This window comes from Pholcus phalangioides, unplaced genomic scaffold, assembly GCF_987345545.1.
Source record: "Pholcus phalangioides strain wild (caught in Gottingen) unplaced genomic scaffold, Ppha-v1.0 ptg000011l_1, whole genome shotgun sequence".
NCBI classification, from domain to species: domain Eukaryota; kingdom Metazoa; phylum Arthropoda; class Arachnida; order Araneae; family Pholcidae; genus Pholcus; species Pholcus phalangioides.
Window position 1 is genome coordinate 25,856,558 of NW_028301604.1, and position 17,620 is coordinate 25,874,177.

Sequence of the window (17,620 nt, forward strand, 5' to 3'; positions counted from 1 at the left end):
TACCATAATTTCAGTTTTTTTTTCACCCATGCTATTGATATGCTAGAGGTTCTTTAACTTTTTTCACCAGTGGTGCCCCTTTCCCTAGTCAACGCTTATCTATGGCTTCCCAAAGCAAGTCTAACAAAGAATTTTTTCGAAAAACCTTTGTCAGGGTGGCTTCTTCGTGGCACTCCTGACAAAGGTTGGTGGCATACAGTTTGAGAAACCCTGGCCACATCAGGAAACCAGGAAATCAACTTTTCTGAAAGTGTTTTCGATATGAATGGAAAGGTTTCAATAAATTGCCGCCTGGCAGTCGAGTGGTTAGGGAACTAGCTTCTCACTGTGCAGGTCTGGGTTCGAATCCCGGTTCGGGCATGGATGTTTACTAACATTAACAAATTCCTTGGACGGATCATACTGATCCTTTGGGAATACGTGAGGATCACGTTATTAAAAAAAAAAAAAATATTGGTTGCCTTAACCTCTTTACGGTCAGGGACGTAACATTGCATCCAAATACCAAAGGAATGAATTCATTCAATCTGACTATTTCTTCAACCTCTTTTTTTCCTCAATGCAAAATTGATTGCAACCCTATGGAACAAAGTTGTGTGTGTGTGTGTGTGTGTTTCCCCCATATCTGTTCTCCTCAGCTTTTCCCCTCTTCCTCATTCATGAGCAGTATTTAAGGGGGTGTTTTCCAGCAGAATAACGCTCATCCTCATACTGCTGCTGTCAACCAACGTGCTCTACAGAGTGTCGAAATGTTGCCTTGGCCTGAGAGATCACCAGATCTTTCTCTCATCGAGCACGTATGGGACATTATTGGAAGACAAATCCAGCGCCATTCACAACCAGCATTAACCGTTGCTGATTTGACTGACCAAGTGCAACAGGCGTGGAACTCCATCCCAAAAAATGACATACGGCACCTGTATTGTGCAATGTATGGATGTTTGCATGCACAATCGTGGTGACTACAGTGGTTATTAATGTACCACCATTTCACATTTGAAATGAATCTTCTTGCGCTTACTTTAACCAGTGACCTTGAAACTTTAATCAAATAAATATTACTTAGATAATTCCTTTGCATAAATTTCATTCCTCTAAACTAATTTCTTCTTGGTGTTGGGATTTTATTTTCCGCCAGTGTATAACTATACCCCAGTAGCACACCGATAGAGATTTTGATACCATTTGAAGTCATTACCGATATTGTTCCACGTAGAAATGGCATACATTTGTCTACATAGTTCAGCATAGGGAAATTTGGATTATTTCAAAAAGGATAAATTATCATAAAAGATATTCTCCTTCAAAACGAAATGCTGTAAAAATGAGAATAAAACTATTTTAGAGAAAAAAAAGAAGATATTTTGGAGTTTATTGAGTGAATATATTTTTACTATATCATTCGATACCGGACACATAAAAATTTCCAACTTCTTTTCTACATTCGATATTCATTCAACGTTCCGACATCGTAACTGTTCAATATCCTAACGATATCGTTGTGCTACTGCAAATTTTTATCATTTATTCATAAAAATATGGACATCAATGCTGATGTCAAAATATTTACCACGCATAAATTTTGATTTACACACTGTTAGAATACTTCAAAGAAGAAAATGCAAATACAGCAGAGCATGGAAAGTTGCAACTTTTTTTTCATCTTTGACATATCTTCCAACCCAAACCGTGATTCTCTATTGGCAACATAGACACAGGAACCTAGGGACTGAGTCCATTTGAGCAGTGCCGTCTTAATGCATGGGCCCACCCAGGCATGGCCCGGGGGCCTCAAGAGAAGAAGGGCCCCATAAAAATGAGATCTGGTTGAAATTTTCTAGAATTAACCAGGTGGGGCCCATGATGCTCTTAAGATGGCCCTGCATTTGAGCCCTCCCCCCAATAAATTTCAAAACATGTAAAAAATATATAAATATATATATATACACAGCTTGTATACGTATTGTAAAAAAAATGCTAAACATGCAAACTAAACGTATAATGAAAAATGAAGAGTTATAAAAATCGTTTGGAATAGGCAGTCAAATATATATACATATATATTTTTTGAACTAACCAACAGCAATGAAAAAGAAACTGTACACCCTTTCTCGCTTTCTCTCTGTTTTTCAGCATTAGTGATATGCAAATCAGTTTTTGACAGGAAACTTTTTTCATCGGATGAGAAGTAAATGGGTATGGTTTGACGAGTGTGATATACATATAGACAGAAATTGTTTGTATGTGCATACTGTATATTTATCTCTATCAGTGATTTATGAAAGAACAAGTGAATAGCACTTTTTCCTTTCAAAAAGTTTTTTTTCATCTTTCTATAACTCCTGTGTTTAGTGATCCCCCCCCCCCCCACACACACACACATATAATGTGGCTTTCTCAGAACCAATCCTTCTATTATATACTGTATATGAAAGCAAGAAGAAAAAAACAAGTAAAAACCTTGAGGGCAAAAAAGCAAGAGGCACTGCACTAATACTTTTTTATCTAATCATTTACTCTCTGTACTGTTCCTCCCCACCCTTGTTTCTTTTTTTTAAATTTATTTTCCTTTCTTCCTTTTTTTTAACATGTGAACCAGGCCACCATGTTTATTGCCTATACGTCTAATACAGATCATTCTAATTTATCGCCAGCTTCTTTTACAGGAAGTGGTTAATATGTGCTCCACACTTTTTTCTTTTTTGCATTGGTGATTGCTTTTTTATAATGAAAATCATATAGGCACAGAAACTATATTTAGCAATAGGTTTTTTAAATTCAACATTTCAGATGTTCACCGATGCTGTTAGTAGAGCTGTCTTATACAAAAAAAATCCTGCTGATTTTGCTGATCAAGTTTTTGAAGAGCTTGAGGTTTGTATGAATTTATAAATTTGTTTATATATATATATATATATATATACACCTCAGAACCATACTATTGTATGTCCAATTTAGTCAATTTTGAGTTCTTGCAGTTCTTATTCTGTAGTTTAGGGCCATAGTATTGTATTTTAGCTAAAATAATTTTTATATGAAGTAGCAAAAACCAGACTATAGTATGTCTCAATATACTTTCCAAGAAATTAACAAAATAATTATATAAACTATTGTTTTCCCTTCATACTGTAAAATCACTCAAATGGATATGCAATAGTATGGTTCTGAGGTACAGATATGTATACAGTGGAATTTTGATAACTCGACACCCCAAGGAGATTGAAAAACATGTTGACTTGAGTGGGTGTCCAGTTAGCAAGATTTTATGTACAAGATTCATCGAAAGACTGGTTATTTGTGGAGATGAAGATTACAAGGAAGAAAATTCATCACTGTCCCCACGGGGGACTCGAACCCCGGTCTCTCGCTTGCCGGACAAGTGCTCTACCATCTAAGCTGTGGAAGCAGATAGAATATTTCAACCTTGGAGCGTATATATATATATATATGTTGAAAGGCACCTTTCTTCCTTGTAATCTTCATCTCCACAAATAACCAGTCTTTCGATGAATCTTGTATTGACAAGTGGAGAGGACATTTCTATATGCAAGATTTTATTTCATCTCACCTTTAATGATGGTAAAAAAAACACTTTTATGTATGTAACTTATATGTGCCTGTATATAATTGAAAAATTCTATATTGCAGCATCTACAAATTTTCTGTGAAAAGTTTTGTATTAAGATTAATCCCAAATTAGGTGGAAAAATCATATTTCGCTTGCTTGAAGATATTTTATTTGTGAATAAGCATTTGTGTGTTTGTCCAGCTTTCCTCCTCTCACTCAAAACATGTTGATCTAGCCTTCTAAACCATCTCCCACTCAAAAATTTCAGAAATCTTTTATGTCTGTGGCTTTGTGAGTCCACGGGTTGAGTTTTCAAACTCTGAACAGTAGGAAGTATGAAAAGTAACCCTACCTAAACGTGTGGAGAAGAATCTTCTACACATATCAATCAACAAAAAAATTACAAAAATAATGAAACAGACTTATTGAAATACAATTATGTTGTAAAATTTTTCAAACTGATCAACAAATGGGCAATTTCTGAAAAATACTTGTGATATTGCAGTAAAACTCATTGTCAACTTGGAGTTGAGTGGAATTTGGTCATCATGTGTTGAGTTAGAGGGGTTTTTCTCCATTAAATTTAGTAGTGTGCCAACTATGGGAATAGTAGATGTCGAGTTACTGAGATAGTCAAGTTATTCATGTGTTGAGTTATCAAGGTTCCACTGTATATATGTATATTGTTATATAAACTTTTTGATAGGTTTATTGCACACATTGGGGATTCATGAAACATTAGGTCATCCTGAAACATATACATATAGGCCATATTTAACTTGACATTTTATGATGACACAATGAAGTTGAAACTCTGCCTAGATGCCAAATCTGGTTTTCATCATAAATCTGTGTATTTTTCAATATTTTTACAGGGTGCTTAGGAGCCATTCAAGTATTATGTAAGTAGGTTATAGCTATTTTTAACCCCCTCCCATTTAGCAAAGTCAAGTCAGCTCTGCCCCTCCCACGTCTCCTACCGAATATTGGGATCAGAAGCATATATAAAGGGGCATAAGAGGCTTATGTCTTCCCCCCAAGATGATCAAAATTTCATTTTTGATGCAAAAAATATTTTTGTAAAAAAAATTAAAATATTGCAAGAAAATATCTATACATAATATTAACCTCTTCACAATCATGGGCATAATACTGCATCCAAACATCAGTGGAATAAATTCAAAGAAGCTCTATATATGCGTTTTCTTTCTTCTATCTTCACCATCACAAAGTTTTCTAGTAACCCTATCTCTACAGAAATTGCTTTTTCTTTCTATACTCCTGTTAATGATTTTTTTCCATGTATATAATGTATCTTTTTACTATATACATGTAAGAGTGAAAGAACATGTAGGGTGAGGATGAAAAGAGGAATCAAAAAACACTCTCTTATCCATCTTATCTATTATACTTTTTCCTTTCATATATTGTTTTCTTTCCCCCTTCTCCCTTTTTCTAACATGCAGTTAGGTTAGAACAAGGTTACCAGATTTATTGATTCGTTAAATAGAGATAAACCTAATTTCTTGCGGAAAGCTTGTACGTGGAGTGGTTAATCAGTTTCTGTTAATTTCAATGCTATTTGAAGGATTGCAACTCAAATTTCTCTTTGGGAAATTTCTTATGCCCCACCCACAAGCCTTTTGGGTCCCCTCCAGAGGTTGATCCTGTGTATGTCCCTAATTGAGATTGCCCTTTGAGAATATACATAGTAAGTCTGACCCCCACCATCTGACACTGCTGTAATGAATTTAGCTATGTATATACGTGTGTACATTTTAATTTTTCACATAATTACAGACTCAACACACTATATTTTTAGCTTGTGTTTTCAATTTTGATCATTAATTAATGTAGTGGTATAGATAGGTAATGGATAGTAAAGAAGTCATTATAAGAATATTTAATATTTTCATAAAGGGTGGTTTGTGGCATAATCATCTCATTCAAACCCTCCACTTCCCATTCTCATGAAAAATAAGTGAATCTGAACCCCGTCCCCTGATGTTGACATAACACTTGAATGGCTCCTTAATGTATCTGATTAAAATTAGAATTGTAAGTATTTGTTGTTATTTTTTTGTAGAGATGGGAAAATATATATATGTATTCGGCTCTTTTGGGAAATATTCAGTTTGGCTGAATATCTGTAAATCTAAGTACATCAAACTAATTTTAAAAAATTATATTAATTGGAATTTTTCTCATATATTAAGAATTTACTGATCATATTTTATTGTATGTTGTATATTCCCCACTTCTATCAAAGAGGTTATTAGAGTAAATTTCTAGAATAAGAAAAACATGAAACTGAAAAGAGAATCCTACTCAGGGCCAGACTTAACTGTTCAGACTCAGTGCAAAAGGCGTGGTCACACTGGGTCACAAAATTTCAGAGGCAGCAATTTTTCCAAAAGAAACCCTTTTCTTTCTCAGCAGATGTTTTGGAAATTTGTGATTAAAATTTAATTTTTTTCCCATTAAACTATTATTGTTTGTGAAAGGAAGCTTCAGTTTGAAGCCCCTATAATATCATTTTTAGTGTTATTAGGTATTGCAGTAGCTTATTTCAAAAAGGAAAAGAGTGTATGCAGGTGGTTGTATTCTTTACCCTTGAAAAAAGTAGTCTTTGTCATTAAAAAATAACAGGGCTATGTATTAATGAAGAAAAAAAAACATGCTTAGGACATCAAACAAAAAGGGACACCCCATAAGAAATCTAGTAATTTTTTTCCCTTGAAAACTTCCCCCTCTGGTTGGAGTTACCATCTGGTCTAGAGGTACCAATAGTGCACACAAGGTGAATGTTTGTAGCCTTATCGCACAGTGCTTCCACTATATGCCTTCCTGGGAACCTCTGAACTGTTATGATGTTTCCCTAGAGAGGGTTAAGAACTTCTTCGAAATTTTCATTCATGAACACCACCATCTGAATCATTCTCCCATATATTCTGCAATCAGTGGCGTAGCTAGTGGGGGGGGAGCAGGAAGAGCGATTGCTCCCCAAATAAACATTTTGCCTACATTGGCACCTATTCTCTTAAATGACTTTTGATCTCCAAAAAATTGAATTTTCCATTTTCTACCTTCATTAGCCTTCATAAAATGATGACTAAAAAAAAAAAAAAAAATCTTCACTTACATATGTGCCTCTTGCAGTTTCACAGTGATTGGAGGTTTGTACAATTCATTTGAGAGAAGAAAGAGAAAGGGTGAAGGTTTTTATTACCATTTTTGAAAATTGCTCTCAAGGTCTTCATCTGAAAGCATGCTCAGAGCAGCCTGTGTTCCCGCCTTTATTAAAGGATGAAATCTTGCCCGCTTCTTGATGTAACTTTTTTCTTACGCTATTGGTGTCCTAGAAATACCTTTTATATTTTACTTCATTTCTGAGAATATGGCATTCATCAAATGCTCGTTCTGTTATAAAGAGCCACTGAGAGCTTTGATTAAGGCACCTTCTGAAGAAATTAGGCGTGGGAACCAATTTGGAAGAATTACTGAACTTATGAAGTAATGGCTAGAATTCAAGCTCCAAGAAGTCTCGAATTTTCTTTGGGTGCCTTAGGTAGAGATTGAGCTCCTAGAAATACCACCTTATGTGTAGGAGACTGCTAGATTTATAGAATACCTAGAAATGCCACGTTTGCCAGCACTTACCTGAAGGCCCTCTGGTCAATCAATGAGGGTAAGACCAGAACTCCCTATGTCGGGGGTGCCACGAAGCGGTGGCCCGACAAAGATTTTTCGAAGAGATTCTATGTTAAACTGCTCTGGGACCCACTGATAAGCTTTGATTAGGGTAAGGGGTGCCGCGGATGGGAAAAGTTTGAGAACCCCTGTCCTAGTTTGTACCAGTCATCGCTCGATATATTTTCATTCTTTGCCGATTTTATAAAACACACCCCATGAATTTATTTCACTAAAAATAAATATACATGTGCAACTGTCCACAATGCCTGCTTAAATTTTCCAACTTCAAGCAAAACTCCCTTTTTAAAAAATTTCTCCAAAAGAAGGTTGACTGACCAGCAAACATAAAAATTATTTCAATTGATTTATACACCTGCCACTTACACTTTGATTTGGAAGATGGACAGTGGCATTTCAAACACATAATACTCCTCAGACATACTTAAATATATTATGGACCCATACGATAATTTCCGGCACACACGAATTAATTTGAAATTCCTAAGCAGTGGTTACTAAACCTTTTTGGATTCATGGCACCCTTTGCTTGTGCGTCTGCAATCTAGTAGCATGTGATAGCACTGTGGAATCATGTGGGCATCATGATGGACTCATATCGCGATGATCCAGGTTTGAGCCATACCAGTGGTACACATAGGCGCCAGAACCTAGGAGCTGAGACCATTTGAGCACCTCAATAAATTTTGTCAGGGGGCTGAGCCCCTTTAATAATTTCTGAAAAAACAATGTAATGAACACTCTCTCATCTGCGTATGCACTCAAGTCCCGTATATATGGGACGACCAACAACTTTCAGCCCTCCCAATATTTTCTTCATGTCGGCGCCTCTGGTGGCACCGTGGTGGTTGACTAGAGTGAGTTTTTCGGGAGAGATAGATGGCTTTTTTTCAGCCAGAGATATCAAGGAAACAGTTATTTTCCGGATATTATGCTGAGGTGAACTCGGAAAGAAAAGTCATCACGTCTCCACCGGGACACGAACCCAGGCCCTCTTGCATACCGGGCAAGCATGCTATCATCTACACCACTGGAGACATGACCCTGCCTTCCTTATTTCACGCACTGTGGCATGAGGTGCTGAAGTAGAGGCATTAGTAGCCTCTCTTAACTTCAGGAAATGGCCCCTAGGTGGGACGGTTCAGAGAGAGATAGATGGCTTTTTTTTTCAGCCCGAGATGACTTTTCTTTCCGAGTTCACTTCAGCATAATATCTGGAAAATAACTGTTCCCTTGATATCTCGGGCTGAAAAAAAGCCATCTATCTCTAAACCATCCCACCCGGGGGCCATTTCCTGAAGTTAAGAGAGACTACTAATGCCTTTACTTCAGCACCTCACGCTACAGTGCGTGAAATGAGGAAGGCAGGGTCATGTCTCCAGTAGTGTAGATGGTAGCAGGCTTGCTCGGTATGCAAGAGGGCCTGGGTTCGTGTCCCAGCAGAGACGTGATGACTTTTCTTTCCGAGTTCACCTCAGCATAATATCCGGAAAATAACTGTTTCCTTGAGTTTTTTCGGTTTTCCAACTTTAAGGTATGAATACCAGCCAGTCTTTCGTTTGAAAAGTTTTCCCACAGAGAGCAGTCAGGCTTTCAACATGATATTTGCATAACAAGAAACTTCAGGCATCTGCTAGTTTTACTTCTACTATTTATTTATGTAAATATATACCAAGCTAAAGAAAACAATCCACTTACAGCAAGGTAAGACATAGAAATGTAAATACAAGAAAAAACACAATTCAATACAAAATAAGTAAAATTAATGTCTATAAAAAATCACCGGATCAAAAAAAGAAAAAAAAAAATGGAAAACAGATGGCAAAACTTCTCGAACACAAACCATGCATAATTATGACAACATAGATAACGTTATGGTCACGCATAATAAAAGAAAGAACTTTCTGGCATACACCAATTTGCTAGAAATGCTATAAGAGAAATGTCTTGGAAGTACTTGCATGATTGAGTAGTAGTAGTAGCGTATATGTGATATGTGCTCACCATAAGAGTGTAACATGATGGAAGCATGAAGATTTTTCTGTACTTTCATATGTTGGATCACCTTTGGAGAGAAAGAATATATATTTTTCTTTTTATTTTATTCTCCTATTATTTTTTACATTTTGATCTAAATTTTTTTTCCAATCACCTTTTGGATTAAAAGATTAAAATAAATTAATAATTTGAAAAGTAATTAATTTAATTTGAAAAACAACATCAGCTGAAAACAAAATAAATTTAATTTGATTTTTAAATTGAAAAATATTTCAAGTTCTTTTGAGTACTGCATAATTTTAAGTTTGTGCCTAAAGCAGAAACAAAAAATGGTGCCTTTCCGAATTTTGCTCTCCCACTGACCAAAACCTGGCTATGCCACTGTCTGCAAGACAGATATATAATGCAGGAGTCCTACTTTTCCTACTTTTTGGTAAAATGTCCTACTTTTGTCCTACTTTCTGGTTTTTTTCCTACTTTTCCTACATTTTATCAAATCCTATCGACAAAATTTATGTAATTAATTTTAATTGAGCAGGGAATCATTGATATATTGCCAAATATTACAAATGTTGGAGAATGCAATTAATGATTCTGCCAAAGCAGAAATTGTATCATTTTTAAGGTTATTTGGGGGGGGGGGTATGTTGACCATTTGGTTGATTAATTTTTCATTTGCTTAGTTTGAGGGTTCAACAAGTATAGTAGTCATTAAAAACTTCTGTCTGGATGGGAAAAATAAGAAAGAAAGAATAAATTCTCAGCCACCTTGTTGGGCGTTTTGCCTGTTGTGCCGTTGTTTTTGTATTTGTATAATTTTGTATTTATTACTTCATGGTCTTGGACAGTAACTAACATTCATCATTCAAAATTATGGTGCAAATAGGTGAAACAACAGTTTGCATTTCAAAGCAGTTGGATACATAGGCCTATTCTAGGTTTGGCGATTCTGATGCTATTCAATAGCATTCAGTTGTCTTCTGTATTTTTAAGGCATGAAGATGCATAAGCAATATTTACAATGCTCAACAAAGAGCTAGAAATGGAAGTGCTTCATTTGTCAAAAATGATTACACTGGCATTTTTTGAACAGTAAAATGTGAACAAATCCCTTTAAAAAATGATGGACAATGCAGTAAAACAGGTTCACATTGCCTTATTTACATCGGATCTTGTAATCTACACATTTTGCACTGTGCTTTTGAAAGTGGTCTCGAAGGAGCGTCATTCTTAAAAAACGTACGTCTTCAAAATTTGCTGTGCCTTGTCGAAGAGAGTTGACAAGCTCTGCACTTTGGAAGACTCCAAAAAAAGAATGTAGTATATATGAGGAGAGACAGCAAAGAATTATCTGTGGTTGCTAGTACACTGTTTTACCCAAAAATTGATTTTGTAAAAAAGTCATTTATCATTTTGCTTTGGCTTGAGTCAATCTTATACTGAAATAGTGCTATCAAAAAAAAAGTTAATTCAAAATTAATTTTTTTTTTTTAATTTGAAATTTTTTTTTTGAAAAAAAATTTTCTTTAGGGATTTTTTTCCATTAAGCTGTGATTATGTTGTCTAAGGAGGTTACCCTCCCCCATCCTACTTTTTAGTCCTGCGTTTACCTACATTTTCTCATTTTTTGAGTGGGAGCCCTGATAATGTATAAATTCTAAATTTTGACAGTTTTTACTACGGCACTTCCGAATTAAAAGGTAAGATAAATGTTTCTCTCAATAAGACATTTCTCGAAAATTTAGGATGTAGGCTACATTGCTTGCAGCCCCGATAGTTCATTCTCTGATAAGACAATGTGTTTGCCTATTATTAAAAAAATTATATCTGATGTTTAAGATGATTGCAGCTAGTGTTAATATTTGACAACCAGGGTGTCTTTCTGAATTTCGAATTTGAATATTCAAATATTGAGATTGTAATCTTAGATTTTTTTGCTTTAGACATCATACATGCATCACAGTTTTCAACTTTTGGGTATAGCTTATTAAGCCTGTACACTAAGCCACTTTTTGAAAATTGACTTTATTAAATGTCCCAATCTCTCTCTCTCTCTCTCTCTGGTGTGCCATAACATCATGTAATTTCTATCAAGCAAATTAGCTTCATACCTAGTATTCATGCTAAATACCTCTACATTGACGACCTAAAACTTTCCAGGTAAAGGGGCACTAAAAAATAATTTACCATTTGATTTGTGAAAACATCAATTTTTCGGTCACCTAAGTGAGCGTTGTAACCCGCAATGTCTATTAGTTTCCTGCTAACAAATTTCGACACATACCGGGAGCATACAAAACATTTTGCTATAAAAGTTCTACATTACTTTTTGTCCCACATATCAAAATTTTAACGTCACCAGATCCCAAAAAACCTTTGTACTCCCTTCTGAAATGATGGCTTCGCTGTGCGAGATTTCTCGAAAGGTTGAAGAAAAAGTTCAGTCTTTCCAAAAATGTTCGGTTGCAGCTGTATCAATTAGCCACTGCGCACTCTTTGATGTTGATATCATCGTGGATGAGTATAATGTACTATTTTCACCATTGCCCACACACTGAAGATCGGTTTTCTTCATTTTGTTTTGCTGATCACCTATTTCCATTCTTTACAGTTTCTTGCTATATGTGCGATGACTCCACATTTATAGCACATTCTTGAGTCCTTTAATCTTAATTTCACCTTCTTGTATGATTTTTGACATTCCGTTGAACCAAACGTTGTATCTTTAGGGCCATGTAAGGACCTCAGTCCTGCATGGAATAGGAGATTCCACAATAAGACCTGCATAGTGATTTATGGCAATAAATATTTAAATTAAGAGGTGCTGCCTAGGCCCTCTTTAATTTTGCCCAGGGCTTTGATTTTGTTGGGGCAGCAGTAGGGACACGCTTTTTTTTTTTTTTTTTTGGATTAAATATATAAAAATTTGTTCTGTAAAACAGCCTCATTATCATCAAGGGTTTCACGGACCAGCCTTATAACTATCAAGGGTTCCGCGAGGAACTTTACCCTGGTATAGAGAACAGATATAGGTGTACAGAAATGGGCAGTCAGAACATTTCAGAGCCAAACAGCACAACAATAAAGGTTCTTCTATTATGGTGTTGGCTGAAAAAGGCATTTGTCGGGAGATGAACAAGGAATCCAAATTTGTGCTGGGGAAATCGACTAACGAAAGGAAAGTCATTTGGAAATATGTTGATAAAGAGTGAAAAGATCTTTAACAAAAAAGAGAAAGAACCTGATTTTTTCTCACAAACCAGCTTCTCTAGAGATAGGTGATACTTTTTGGAAGTGCAAGAAAGGATATGTGTTGAGATGAATTAAGCATTAAATAGCAAAGAGTTGAATTGAGCATTTCAACACTGAAAGGTATTGTATTTATTTGCGCTTATTTATCCACTTGCACTTTCCCATCAAAACTATTTCAATGTGTAAAAATTTCCAAGAGTGAAAACATCGTCATAATAAATCTGTCAAAAAATGCTGCCCCTGTAATCATGCCACCTCATCGCCTTATGCCTGGCGCCGGCCCTGTTCATCCCATCCCTAATTTGTTGACCTAAATTGATCACTTGTAACTTAGCAGACCCAAAGTATAGTTCAGAAAAATTTGATAAAAATAGTCAGTGAAAATTTGTATGGTTCAATATACAGTGAAACTATGTTACAACAATACTAGATATACACAGGGGGTGGGAACTCTGTGCGAATTGTGCCGCACTGTGCCAATTGCACCAAAATTAACATCGCGTGCCATCCTGCTCCAATTGTGTATTTTCATATTTTTCTGCACCAAATTGCCAAAATAGTGAATTTTGCCTCAGTATCCTCGGAATTTAAATAATTAATCTGGTCTAAAAATTTTTTTCATTCCGGGAGTAAAAGAGCAAGTCTGTCAAATTACGAATGCTAATTTAGCAACTTTGCAGAATAGCGAGTGTTAAATTGCCAATGTCGCTAAATAACGAGTGTTTAATCGCCAATTGTGTTGATTTTTCCAAAATTTCCTCCCATTTTGCAACAATTTCCTTCTGAGTATAAAAAAATTGAAAACATAAAAAAAATGCTGCTGTTCCAGGCAGCAAATAGTGTCCTCAAAAGTGTGTCATATTAAATAGACTGGTGTGAAAAATTTGTCGAGAAAATATGGTTGCTTTTTTTCAAAATAAATTTTTGTGGTTTTTTTCTCTCTTTTTTTTATCAATCCAAAATATTGTTGACTTAATTCATAGTTTCCCAAACTTTTTGTTCTGTCACCCCTTCTTCAGAATTTTTTTTTTTCTCTCATAACACTTTAACTCAAGTGAACCCATAGAATCCTATGTTATACTTGTAGCTTCTATCGCCCACCATGGGAAACACTGCTTTAATTCACTGCTTTTTTCTTGTAACTAGAGATGGGACGAATATTCAGTTGCTATTCGGTATTGTGACCTTTTGCCGAATATCTGTGTAAATCTAAGTATGCATCAAACTAATTTTAAAAAAATATGTTAATTGTAATTTTTCCCATAAATTTAAAATTTACTGATTATATTTTATTTTGTATGGTGTATATGCTTTCCTGTGAAAAAGGTTATGTCAGGGGCAATTTCTAAGACAGCGAAAACGTGAAACTGAAAATAGAATCCTATTGCAATAAAAGGTGAAAGTGAGCATGAATCACACAAGTTCACTACACGAAGGATGTACCTAGACCAGGGCCGTCATTTCAACTTTTTGCGGGGGGGGGGGGGGGACAAAGAACATGTACTCAATATATTTGTATATATATATATATATACCATTTTTAGTGTATTTTCAAAAGCCAGGGGGGCCCCCCTGACCCCCCCAAATGACGGGCCTGACCTAGACAAGATATGTATTGAGCTACTGAAAAAGGCAAAGAACATCTAAAGAGAGAAAAATAAAAAACTAAGTCATAATTTAATGCCTTACTAGTTGAGAGTAAAATTTGGTTTTAAGAAAATTGATATTTGGTATTTTTCCAAAGCATTAGCCAAATATTCAGTTATTTGTTCAAATCACTAATCCTCTCATCCCTACTTGTAACAATAATTTTGTTGCTCCAATTTATACATCCTTGCTCTAAAACTGCTCTAAATCCTATATTTTGCTGCTACGAAAATTGCTCCAAAAGGGACTTCATCCCTTCCCACCCCTATAAACAGTGAAACCTGTATAAAACGGAATGTCAAGAAACTGAAATTATTTTCCGTTCCAAACAGGTTTCGGTTTTATAAAGGTGCACATCAAAATATATTTAGTAGTTTATTTCTATCGTTATGAAAAACTTACATTTTGAGAATAAACAAGAGGTTTCCCTTTTCTCCAGTCGTAAAAGCACACAAAAACACAGTAAGCTGCTTTTTCAACTGTTTGTGTGTCTCCAGCACAACTTTCTCCCATTGTGAAAAGTTTTATTTGGTAAGGCCCTCAGCCTGTTTAATCTCCATTTTCTATGTCTTTAACATCATAGCTTTCAATTAAATTGAAAAGTCTTTCCCTCCAGTTATTCACACAGTCTCAGGGTCAACTTCAGCAGCTTCACCACAAACTTCCTTGAATTTTATCGAATGTTGTTTTCAAAATCTTTCCAGCCACCCATTTGATGCATGGAAATCTTCCTGTGCATTTTGCCCCCCCCCCCTTTGTAATGTTGAAGGAGAGGTTTGAGAGTAAAATTTGCGCCCTTCTCTGGTCCAGCGCCCGGGGCACAAGACCTGCCTGCTCCCTGCCCCCAAATATATAAAATTGGGCAAATATTTTTCGTGTCTGAAACTGTTGAGACGCATCAGCCCCTTAGGTAATGGTGGGAGTGTCGTAAAAAATAATGGGCCCACCCAGGTACGGCTCAGGGGTCCAAGAGAAGAGGAGTCTCACAAAAATTAGATCTGGTTGAAACTTTCAATTAATTTGCCTAATAGGGCCTAATAATATTTGCCTAATAAAAATCACTTGGCCTGAGGGCCCGTCAAAGATCCAAGCACAGGCAGCGTTGGAGAATGTGTGGGGCATCATATACACTTATATATTATGTCAGGGGTTTTCAAACTTTTCCCACTCCGACACCTCTTTCTCTAATCAACGCTTATCTGCAGCTCCCCATAGCAGTGTAACAAAGAGTCTCTTTGAAGAACCTTTGCAGGTAGCCGCACCACATAGTTCAAGAACCCCTGCATTATGTATTTGTATCACTTTCTATTTTCAATGTAAGCTTCCCCAATATTCTGAAACACTATACTCAAATGTTCCGCGACTTTACTCTGTGGTGATAGTTGTCAATTTAAATTATCGAAGAACTTGAAACACGAATCCAACTAAATTATCAAAACAGTCCAATCCAATCATTGATTAAAAACTATAAAATACATATGATAGAACTATTCGATTTCAGAATACGCATTAGCATGGTTTTAAAGAATTGATGATCAAAACCATCATTGATTGATGATTAAACCCATTCTCCACCACTTTATCGGTTTATAATAGAATTTCACAGTTTTATGTGAATATTATGAGGGGGCACAGGCAGTGCAGTCTTAAGGCATGGGCCCACCCAGGCGCCTCAGGAGAAAAAGAGCCTCACAAAAATGAGATATGATTGAAATTTTCAAAAATTTGTTTGGTAGGGCCTCAGGAAAATCACTTGGTTCGGGGGGCTCACGATGTTCTTAAGACGGCTCTAGGCAGAGGGCATCTGTCCCAGAGACATTTCAAATTAACAGAAATTGAAAAATATAGCACCCCTAAAGGTATTTTCTTTCAATATTTTAATTTATTGAAAAAAATAATTTTAATTTTTTTGTTGTCTTGTGCAGGGCCGTCTTTAGAGCATCATGAGCCTCCAGGCCAAGTAATTTTTCTGAGATCCCACCTGGCAAATTCTCGAAAATTTTGACTGGTTCTCATTTTTGTGAGGCCCCTGGCCGTTCTCAGGAGGGCCCATGCGTTAAGACGGCAATGGTCTTGGGGCAGAGACATGGTACCCCTATACCCCTCCTACATAGGTTTGTTACATTTTACTGTGGTAAAAATCTTACCACTACTGCAAAAGTAGGTTGAACAACGGGTCATCGCTGAAATCAAATAGATTCGGAACAAAAAAACTTGACACTCTACTTCAAAAAAGGACGTATGGTCAGTGGAAAATATATGTAAAGATCATGGCCTGTACAGAGAAATGACTCACATACTTTGAGCAACACCAATCATTTTTGACTTCCAGCGTCCCTGATTGTCAGTATCTGTGCAATAAAAATCTTTCAATTACCAGTTTTTAATTTTTATTTAAATAATAAAATGCATAATTAAAATTTGATTTCAATCATTGGAAATTAGCAATAATTTTATTTTTTTAAAAAACAACAATTTTATTTATAATTGTGATGAATTTTAAGAAAATTGATATCAGGCTATTCTGCCAAATCACTATTCGTCCCATCCCTATGCTAGGTCTATATATCCTGCAGCTTATGTACTGTACTTCAATAAATTTTCAAAACTTCTCAGATGATATCAACCAAAAAAACTATATTCAATTCTATATAAAATTCAACAATGTGCTGCATAAGCTTATTTTATCTGAGACAAACTCAATAATGCAATTTGTGGATGAATTTAGTGATGATGTACTGGGGCTTGTGTTATATGCATCAGAATTGATCTTTGGTGAACATAAAGGCCATTAAGCAGCATTCTAATGTACCTTTGATTAATAACTCTTAATGTAGAAAAATAGTACAGTAGAACCTCTCATGACTGGGGTAACTGAGATTGAGGGATTAATAAGTTTAAAAACAATCTGGTTAAAGTTAATTGAAACCATTGCAAGTTACATATATGTTGTTATCGAATCTGTTAGATAATTCATAGAGAAATATTGCATCACACTATTGCTATTCAAAGATTAGAGTAATAAATTCCAATTAAAAATTCATATTTTATTGAGCCAATAAGAACATGCATACTAAGAATTGCTGTACATACATATGTACTTTTGTAACTTGATAAGATTACTTCCAACATCAACTATTGAATGAGAGTTTTATGACATGAAATAATGAATGGGGTAAAAAAGAGCAAGTGTAAGGAAAGATATGGTTAAAGGAGGGATAGTTAAGAGACATTCTACTGTGTACATAATCAAAAATATGGGGTGATTATAAAAAAACTATCCCGACATATGGGCCCCTAACTATCATACCATTCACAGAAACTAAATGAAATTTTGGCATAAGGTATTTTGAGGTATGCGCTCAAGAATGATATGGAAAACAACAGTGTCACTCTAACAGTTACGGTTACAGTGAGAAAATTTCGAAAATATCAAATGGCAAC

General features: G+C 35.6%; 1 protein-coding gene across 4 annotated transcripts in view; it reads left to right on the forward strand.

Moving 5' to 3' along the window:
- LOC149080274 (rab-like protein 2A) overlaps positions 1–17,620 on the forward strand; it is an 85,789-nt gene that overhangs the window by 53,766 nt on the left and 14,403 nt on the right. For all 4 annotated transcript variants that reach the window (XM_089239401.1, XM_089239400.1, XM_089239402.1 and 1 more), the window contains one exon: positions 2,791–2,874. In XM_089239401.1, coding sequence (XP_089095527.1) covers positions 2,791–2,874 — 84 coding nt within the window. The remainder of the gene's footprint in view (positions 1–2,790; positions 2,875–17,620) is intronic.